Source organism: Lactuca sativa, chromosome 9 (genome assembly GCF_002870075.4).
Source record: "Lactuca sativa cultivar Salinas chromosome 9, Lsat_Salinas_v11, whole genome shotgun sequence".
NCBI classification, from domain to species: Eukaryota; Viridiplantae; Streptophyta; class Magnoliopsida; order Asterales; family Asteraceae; genus Lactuca; species Lactuca sativa.
This window is the reverse complement of record NC_056631.2, coordinates 191,495,126-191,505,456: the sequence shown is the minus strand read 5'-3', so window position 1 is coordinate 191,505,456 and position 10,331 is coordinate 191,495,126. Positions and strand designations below refer to the sequence as shown.

At 34.6% G+C, this 10,331-nt stretch overlaps 1 protein-coding gene across 1 annotated transcript; it reads right to left on the bottom strand.

Moving 5' to 3' along the window:
* Positions 1–4,746: 4,746 nt before the first annotated feature.
* LOC111895888 (cytochrome b561 and DOMON domain-containing protein At5g35735) lies at positions 4,747–6,282 on the bottom strand. The gene is made up of 2 exons (XM_023891937.3): positions 5,582–6,282; positions 4,747–5,493 (listed from the first exon to the last, which is right to left on the bottom strand). The coding sequence occupies exons 1-2, from the start codon at positions 6,191–6,193 to the stop codon at positions 4,927–4,929; spliced, it is 1,179 nt and encodes a 392-aa protein (XP_023747705.1). The 5' UTR covers positions 6,194–6,282; the 3' UTR covers positions 4,747–4,926.
* Between the last annotated feature and the right edge of the window lie 4,049 nt (positions 6,283–10,331).

Sequence of the window (10,331 nt, the reverse complement as noted above, 5' to 3'; positions counted from 1 at the left end):
AGATCTAAGCTCATGGAGACTCTTTGCACACAAAGTCTCCACCTTTGAACCAAAAACCCTAAAAATGGGTCCATAAAGCAAAACTCATGAAATGAAAGGAAAGCTTTGAGCTTTTTACCTCAAAAAGGAGCTCCAACCTCTATAGAACCCGGATCTACTCTTGCTCTCCAACTTCTAGCTCCAACAACGGTTTCCTCTTCTCCTTCTTCACCTTAAAAAGGCTCCTTCAAGCTTAAGAACACACACAAGCTCAAAACGGGTTTTCTGCTCTGTTAGGGTTCACTCACTGAGGTATAGTGGCTGGGGTAAAGGACTTAACGTTCCTTTTATAGTGCACAAGCCAATATTTAGGGTTTGCATCTGGGCACATTACGCCCAGCGTAACCCTGGGTACGCCCAGCGTACCCAAGCGAGTCCGCGTCCAAAATAAGCGCGTGAGTACGCGTGGCGTACGCTTCATTATGCCCAGCGTACTCACAAATCCAACATACAACTTTAAGACTCATCTTGCCAACTCTCAAAATAGAAGGGTTATAAAGCTTACCTGAATTCCGGGCTGTTACAGAGTTCAATTGTTTCAATCACATGGGATAATTCATCAAAGATCTACTCCTTATACAACACAATAAAATGACATTGTGGAATGAAATCACAAACACATTTTATAAATTTCAATTGCTCCTTTCTTCCAATTTGGCATAGGAATCACATATTAGGGAAAGTGTGTTAACGATTCAATTCACATCATTCACAAGTTGTCTTCTCAAGTTTTAAACAAAGCTTCTCCTTACAAAATGTTATATGGGGCAAAACCATTTTTGACATAACTTAGTTCCTTTGGTTGCTTATGTTTTGTTTCAACCACATGTGTTGGAAGAGATAATTTTATGCCTAGAGTTGATAGTTGCATCTTTATTGCTTATCTCTATGCACAAACGACATATACAGTTCTTACTCTTACTTTAAATAAGATTTTTATTTCGAGGGATATCAAATTATTTGAAGACATGTTCCATCTTCATTCTCTTCATGGTATTTTCTATTATACATCAATTACCTCATATGTTCCTATTTTTTGTTCTAATCATTTGCCAGAAAATGAACCATTTTTAGAAAATACTGAAAATACCGCTGCTTGAAATTTGGATAATGCTTCCAATAATGAAGAAATTCCTATTAATGTAGCACCTGATTTTCCTAGTTAGCATGTTCCTTTGAGAAGATCTACTCATTTTCTCAAAAACTAATTAATTTATATGATTATATTTGTCATAATGTCATTTCCACTCCTCAACACTTTTTCCCCATACTATTTCCAACATGAGAATCCCTATCAATTCTTTTGATAACTCACACTTTTCCAGGAATGTTATCTCCATACATGAACCAAACATTTATGAGCCTGCTTTTTACCATGAAGCAAAAGGAATACCTCATTGGGAAATGGTTATGCAAATGAAACTAGATGCTTTAGATGCAAACAACAAATGGGAATTGATCAAACTTCCTAAAGGCAGGAAGGCTATTTCTTGTAGATAGGTTTACAAAACCAAACTCAAAGCTGATGGAACTATTGAAAGGCATAAAGCTCGACTTGTTGCCAAAGGGTTCAAAAAAGGAAGGGATTGATTATTATGAAACTGTTTCGCCGGTTGTTAAATTCACAACTATTAGATCATTGTTTCCCTTTCTGTCAAAAGGAAATGGAATATACATCAATTTGATATCAATAATGCCTTTCTCTGTGGTGATTTGTATGAGGAAGTTTACATGAAGGTCCCTCTAAGTTTCACTATTTAATCTCCTGCTATTGTTCACAAATTAAAAAAGTATTTATACGGCTTGAAGCAGATAATTAGATAGTGGTATGCAAAACTGTCTATGGCATTACACTCCAAAGGATATCAAAAATCTCTAAATCATTACTAATCCTTCATCAAAAGATCTTCAAATACAATAGTTACTGTTGTAGTATATTTTGATGATATACTTTTCAGAGGAGATAATGGCCTAGAAATTCAATCTCTGAAAACTTATCTTAATGATCAACTTCAAATAAAAGAACTTGTTAACATTCATCTTGTTTCAAATAAAAGGCATAGTTTTTCATCAACAAAGATTCATAAAATAAATGTTACAATTATATCCTCAAGCTTCAACCTTGAATCCAAAATCACCCTAATCATCCAACATACATATTTTGCAAAGAATATATGATCCTTTACCTAATTCAACATTATATAGGTAACTTATTGGCAAACATAATTTTTTGCTACATACCAAACCATATATTGCATTTTCTATATAATATTTGAGCTAATTTAACCAAACACCAAGTTAATATCATCTAAATGCAACTTTGTAACATCTGATTCTCCAAGGTATAATTTTTGACTTAATGTTTTGTGAATTGGAAGGCCACAATGTGGGGGAAGCACCACCGTGAAGAGGAAAAAACTGGATCGAACGCGACTTCAATAACTCCCCACACTGTGACATTATGTTAGCCACAACGTGGGGACTAATTTGGGCCAAACCCCTAATTTTGGAGGTTGGCGCCCTATTTAAGAGCACAAACTCCTTGGGTTGCCTCATTTGGCAACCTGCACCCTCTAAAAAACCACCCTTTCATAACCATAGCCCTATTGTAGAAGATATTGAGCTTGTATGGACATTTTTGGTGTTTTGAAGGAAAATGAGTCATTGTGGAAACATTGATATAGCTTGCAAGTCTCATCATCATCTTCTTGGTTACAATCTGGACCATTGTAAGTATCAAAGACTCTAGCTTTATGTTAAGAGCATGCTAGATCACGGTTTTTGGCAATATTTATTTATGTTAGTTTGGGTAGACTGCTTAGAATCCATAAAGTTAACAAGCGTATGGATTTTAAGGTCCGTTAATGGACATATGTTTCATATATGAAGTTTGATGCTAGTATGGATTTCATGCATGTGACCTTTAATGGTATTTCTTCATTTTGACCTAAGTTCTAGTGTTAGACTTGCATTAGACATGCAGGACTGAAAATCACCTATCTTTGTGAAGTATTAGGACTTAGAAAATGTTCTAGAAAGTTTGAAGTAATGGCCAAATAGATTAAGAACTTAACATCTTAAGCTGCTGGAAACCCAGTTCCCACATTGTGACGTTAAGGTAACCACATCATGGCGACTAGGGAGAGTGCCGACTGTTTTGTTCCCTAGTTCCCACGACGTGGCCTTGGGTGGCCATGACGTAGACACCTCTCAAAGTTGAACTTGACCGCTGACTTTGACCATAGTTAACTTTTGGTCAATTTAGAGGTTTTAGGGTGTAGACTGGGTGGCTACTTGTTTATTGTTGTTAGGTGTTTTGTACTACCAGTCTTCAATCTCTTGAGAGTTGTTGTGTTCTAGTTGCTACCTGCAAGGTGAGTCTTCTTATTATAATGTAGGACACTAGGTGTGGATTGTGCATGTTGTATTTGTGACTCATGCTCTTGTATGTTGTTGTTGTATGCATTGAGCTGAAATAGGCTTGGAGTCATTATAGACTAGAGATTGATGCAAAACCGATGGAGCTAATCTAGGCTCGGAGTCAATAGGGACTCACGGATGATACGAACCTAGGGTTGTTACGGACCCGATACAGCTTCATGTTGTTATATATGTTGTATGTGGTATTTTGTGGGAAATTCACTAAGATTCGGGCTAACAAGTGCTGATTTATTATATTTCATGTACTTCTGATGATTGTAGGAAGGCGAATACTTGATTGTACACATCCACCTGCAGTTTCTGTGATTTCACATGTTCTGATACTCTGATATTCCGAGATGATTATATTTGACACTTATGTTTTTCTTGACTTGGTTTTTGGGAAACAATACTTTATCCTTAATTAAAAATGAAAATTTTGTTTTGAAAATGGGATGTTACAAACCTTACCTCTTCTGGGCTACTTGAAGAACTCATATCAGAATTATCATACTGAAATCTTTGTGATTCTGGTTGGTCTGTATGTCCTTTAACAAGCTGATATGTTAGTGGTCATTTCATCTTGTTTGGGGCAGTCCAATTTCTTGGAAATTGAAGAAGCAGTTAGCTATCTCTTTATGTTCAACTAAGGCTGAGTATAGATCCATGTGGAGGGTGACAACTAAATTAGATTGGATCAGTTATTTACTAAATGAATTTCAAGTCACAAATATAAAACCGATTCCACTTAAATTTGACAACTTTGCAGCTATCTACATTGCTACCAACTTTGTGTTCCATGAACGCATGAAAAATATTGAGTTAGACTGCCATATTGTTCATGAAAAGGTTCATCATGGTCTTATCTCTTTGTCTCATGTAAAAACAGAAGAACAATTAGTTGATGTCTTTACAAAGATTTTGAGTGGACCAAATCATCAAAGAACAATTTCCATGCTTGGAATTTTGCAATATCATCCGGCTTCAGGTGTGTGTTTGTGTGTGTGTGTGTGTGTGTGTGGGGGGGGGGGGGGGGGGGGGGGGGGGTTGGTAATCAACTAGATACTTAACAGAATAAAAAAGAACCTCGACGACATTTTTCTAATTTAACTTTAGGTTGTTAGAGTTTGGTTATACAGTTAGTTGGTCAAATAGTTACTTTGTTAAATGTTCTCTGTTTGAATTGCGTTTTATAGGTAGTTGTTGAATCAATCAATGAATACTTTCATTATGCTACGTACTAATTCTTTTTCCACCTTCTAAATCATGTCATGAAATGCGGTCAAATATAATTTAATATAATTTTTCATTAAAAAAATTAGAACCATGAGAAAAAAGAATATAAATTTCATCAAACCAACAATAATAAACCTCGACAAAAATAAATGTATAAACACGAACTATGACTACGACCGAAAAAAGGAAGCAACAACCAGGTCTCATGAAGATCCTCCGCCCTCCACTGCCTTACGCCGCCTGCTCATGGCTGCGACCGTAACCATTGGCTCCATGAGCGCCGTTCACCTGCTTCTCCTCCTTCTTCCTGTTCAAAACAATGAACCACGTAAAAGCTTCCAAAATGACTGCAATGGCGCCTAGAGATATAAGAACACCAATGTAAGCATGCTTCCATTTCTTCTCCGGATCCAAAATATCTAGTCCTTTAAAGACGTTGATGATTGCGAGAGTGATGACGGTGTACCCAACGCCGCCATGGTAGATGTTCCAATACTTCCTGTATTTGTTATCTGGCTTCGGCCTCAACAGCAGCGCAAATACCTGTAGAGTTCCGAGGACAAAGAGGGTGATCCCGATGTTCCGGTGAGAAGTGTACTTGATACCCTCGGAGTCGCTGCCGAGTTTCAGTCCGGTACCCCATCCGGCGACTCCAACGCCGTAGGCAGTGGCTTGACAGGCGATGTGAATGTAAAACCAGGCGGGATTAGCGACCTTGAATACTTTCACGTAACGCGCCACCATGGCTCCCATCGGCATAAGTATTCCCCAACTCACAGCGTTTAACACTCCATGCGTCTGTAAAATTAACGAAACATAATTTAATCAATCACCTGTACCTTGTGCGTATTATATAATATGAAAGAACTCAAGAAGAAAAGCTTACGTTTCTCCGGTGAAGTAGTGAACCACCAACGGGGGCGCCGGCACCAGTCTGCCCGGTGATGAAATCCACCGTTCCTAACGAATTTCGATTGTCAGAACCCAAAGGATGAGCACCCGGAGCTCCGTTAGAAACCGGACCCGACTGCCAAACCTGATTGAAACTCGTTCTCCCACCAGGCAAAACCAAAGTCGCATGAATCAAAACATCGCCGTTCAACCTCTCCGCCCTGATAGCCGGCACGACGAAGTTCAACGGAGACTGTTGCAGCCCCGTGCCGTAGCTGGTAACTGCCGATGTATAGCCTTGAACGGATCCGTTTGAGTTGGGTAAAGCAACAAGAGCTTGAGCTCCAAGCATACCCGACCCGTTTAAGTTTAGAGCCCAAGCCACCCACGTCGACGTTGAAACTCCGGTGTGCCGGTAAGCCACATCCACGGTGCCATTGGTCGGGTGGTAGTTCCAGTGAAGATTCGAGTTTTGAACAGGTAAACTCACACACGTTGCATAGATTTCGTTGTTTCTGAAGTTATAAGAACTACAATCTTCTTGAGCTAAAGATAAGATCGAATTGGATATCAAAATGCAAAAAAGAAAGTGAATAACTTTTCCCATTTTTGAAACTTTTGAAGATCAAAATCGAGTATTTCTGAGAGATGAACAAGAACATGGAAGAGCTTTTATAGAGCAAAAAGGGTGTTGGCGGATTCTTTATTGGGAGGAATTGGAAGAAGCCTCGAAAGAGTTGATGTGGTGCTACTTGTGTTTTCTTTATCATATCATAAGACCAAATATTGAGTATGAATGTTCCAATAATATATGATTTTCTTATTATTATAACTCTAACTGCTTTACAAAAATATTGACTATCTAGAAAAAATCGTTTTATCTGACGATGTTTTACATCGAATTAGATTATCAAATATTTGTATTTTTATGGTAGATTCGGAACATTTTGATCCATTGTGATAAAATAAGTTGAGTTAGCCATTTTAGACCAAAGAGAAATATCATATTACAAAAATGATCAAGTTTCACTACAAGAAATATATCCTTTAGCGGCGACACTATTAGCGGCGACTAATGGCTTTACCGGCGACTCTAGCTAGAGTCGCCGGTAAAGCCACTAGTCGCCGCTAATAGTGTCGCCGCTAAAGGGTTGACACCCGAATCCGCACTTTCCCCCTACATTGCATCTCAACCGTTCGATGAGATAGCCAATCCAACGGGTGGGGTGCCTTATCCGGTTTAACCTAATACCGGCGACACGCATGTCGCCGCTAAAACCCTAAAAAAGTCGCCGCTAATTGTCTGATAAAAATGACGCGGTACCCTTCCCTCCAGTTTGTCGCCGCTATTAACAATTGTCGCCGGTATTGATCCTCGCGTCGCCGCTAATAGTGTCGCCGCTATTGATGATCGCAGATAAATAAAAAAACGCACGCAGATTACCCTTCCATTTCATTTCCCTTTCTGTTTGCTTCGAGTTCCTTCACCATATTTCCGATTTTCTTCTTCAATCAGCTTCTTTCAAGCAAATTTCTCCCCTCATTGTTCCAAGCAAGTGTCCCTAGGTGTGGTTAAAGCTTTAGGATCAATTTCTTGAAGAAAGGTAAGTTTATTTTGATGATTTCATTTTTGTGTTGTATGAATGAGAATAAATTGCTCACGTTCTTTATTTTTGGTGGTGTTGTTTTGGATTAGAAGCATTGTTCCAAGCAAGTGGTTAAAGCTTTGGGATCAATTTGTAGGTGCCTCCATTTGTTGAAGAAAGGTAAGTTTTTTTTTTATGATTTCTTTTTTATTTTGTATGAATTTTGATTTGTAGCTTTATATAGTGATTGAATGATAATAAATTGTTCATATTTTTGTTTTTGGTGGTATTGTTTTGGATTAGAAGCAAGTTATTCAATTTTTTGTTTGTGGTTATTTAATTGCAATTAGTTGTATAGCTTCAAGTTGTATTTATATGTGAAATTATGTGATAATTGTCATATGTGAAAATTGGATTGTATATTTTGTATTTGTTTGAATATATGTGAATTTGGTATATATATTCCAATGTATGTGTGTTTGATGTATATGTGGTATATTAGTAGAAGTTATATGTATTTGTTATAAGTAGAATGTTATTGTGTGTATGTGAATGTATGTATGTTTGTTGTAAATGTGATATATGATTGTGAAACTTTTGTATTTGGTATAAATAGGATGTTATTATGTATATATGTGAAATTATGTGTATTTGGTTTAAATAGGATGTTATTTTGTGTGTATTTGTATTTGATGTATATGTGGTATATGTATGTAAAAGTATGTGAATTTCACCCTCTTATGTATTATGTAAAACTATGTGGTTTTGGTATAAGTAGGATGCTATAATTGAAATAAAAAAAAAATACATTATTTTTATAAATTGAAAAGAAAACACAAAAAAAAACTATAAAATTGTTTAAAAACTTAAATACAAAAACTAGAAAGCTTCTAGTTTTTACCAAAGCTAACTCCAAATTAATTAACCAATAAGTTATATAGTTAACTTATAATTGGAAAAAAAACACAAAAATAATTATAAAATTCTTTAAAAACTTATATATATATTTTAATCTCGACGGTTCAAAAAACAACACAACAACATAATACGTATGTAAAAGTATGTGGTTTTTTATAAGTAGGATGCTATAATTGAAAAAAAAAATACATTATTTTTATAAATTGAAAAAAAAACACAAAAAAAAACTATAAAATTGTTTAAAAACTTATATACAAAAACTAGAAAGCTTCTAGTTTTTACCCAAGCTAACTCCAAATTAATTAACCAATAAGTTATATAATTAACTTATAATTGGAAAAAAAAAACACAAAAAAAATTATAAAAATCTTTAACAACTTATATACATTTTAATCTCGACGGTAAAAAAAATAACACAACAACATAATACGTATGTAAAAATATGTGGTTTTCTTATAAGTAGGATGCTATAATTGAAAAAAAAATACATTATTTTTATAAATTGAAAAAAAAAACACAAAAAAATATATAAAATTGTTTAAAAACTTAGCTTCTAGTTTTTACCCAAGCTAACTCCAAATTAATTAACCAATAAGTTATATAGTTAACTTATAATTGGAAAAAAAAACACAAAAATAATTATAAAATTCTTTAAAAACTTATATATATATTTTAATCTCGACGGTAAAAAAAACAACACAACAACATAATACGTATGTAAAAGTATGTGGTTTTCTTATAAGTAGGATGCTATAATTGAAAAAAAAAATACATTATTTTTATAATTTGAAAAAAAAAACACAAAAAAAAAACTATAAAATTGTTTAAAAACTTATATACAAAAACTAGAAAGCTTCTAGTTTTTACCCAAGGTAACTCCAAATTAATTAACCAATAAGTTATATAGTTAACTTATAATTGGAAAAAAAACACAAAAATAATTATAAAATTCTTTAAAAACTTATATATATATTTTAATCTCGACGGTAAAAAAAACAACACAACAACATAATACGTATGTAAAAGTATGTGGTTTTCTTATAAGTAGGATGCTATAATTGAAAAAAAAAATACATTATTTTTATAATTTGAAAAAAAAAACACAAAAAAAAAACTATAAAATTGTTTAAAAACTTATATACAAAAACTAGAAAGCTTCTAGTTTTTACCCAAGGTAACTCCAAATTAATTAACCAATAAGTTATATAGTTTTTAATTTATTTTTTTCATTTTTTTATTACTTAATTTTTGTATTATTTTAGATGTAAAAAAAATGTGGACTGAAAAAAAACAATGCTAATTCTGTATACTAAACTCTAAACCCAAAATTATGTTTCAGCAACATCATGTCTATTGATAAAAGCTGGACTACTAATCCATATCGAAACCATCCCGAGTTCCAAGCAGGACTCAAAGCTTTTATTGAGAAGTCAATGATGTTTCTGATTGCGATACTGATTATGATGACACCGATTCTGACTATGATACCGAAGAAGACACTGAAGGATATGAGGAAGATTCTGATTAGAATAGTTCTTATGTAATATATATTTGTAATATGTGTTTGTAATATGAACTGTATTTGGATTTCTAGTTTAAATGGAAATGTTTATTCCTATCTAAATGTTTATTCCTATCTAAATGTTTATTTCTATGTAATGTGTATCTATAATAAAAATTGTATTTGTATATCTTATAATTTTTCAGGAAATGATGAGAGTGTGGCTGTTGTTTATGTTTACCATGGCTGCTGTCATGGGTCGTGGACATGGGGGAGACGGAGCTGAGGACCCACCTTTCCCAGGTGGTAGAGGTCCTGGCCAGCACGAGCTGGACGGTAAGTCTTATCATGAATTTTTATTTACTATTTTTGTTCAATTATCATAAATTAAATGTCGTTTCTAATAATTTTTAATTACATTTGTAGTTGAGGGACGTGCCCGAAGGAAAGCTCGAGGAAAAGCAAAAAATATAAAGCTTGAAAAAGCAATCTTGCAGAACCAGGGGAAACCAATACCCATGCAATTTGATAGGGATATCACATTTAATCCCGTAGGAGAGGCGGGAGACATGTTTTCCCGAGAAGTTGGGAAAACAATGTGGCAGATGGTCCCTTTCGACAAATGGAGTTGGAAAAGAGTTTCCCCTGATATAAAGGACACTGTATTACAACATTTAGCGGTAATTGTTTATTTAAATATATTTTATAGGTTTAACTATAATTGTTTCTTGGTTAACTTT

Coding starts and splice junctions, on each gene's coding strand:
- LOC111895888 (XM_023891937.3), bottom strand. CDS start 6,193: ATGGGAAAAGTTATTCACTTTCTTTTTTGCATTTTGATATCCAATTCG. Junction 5,494..5,581: donor CACTACTTCACCGGAGAAAC/GTAAGCTTTTCT, acceptor TTAATTTTACAG/ACGCATGGAGTGTTAAACGC.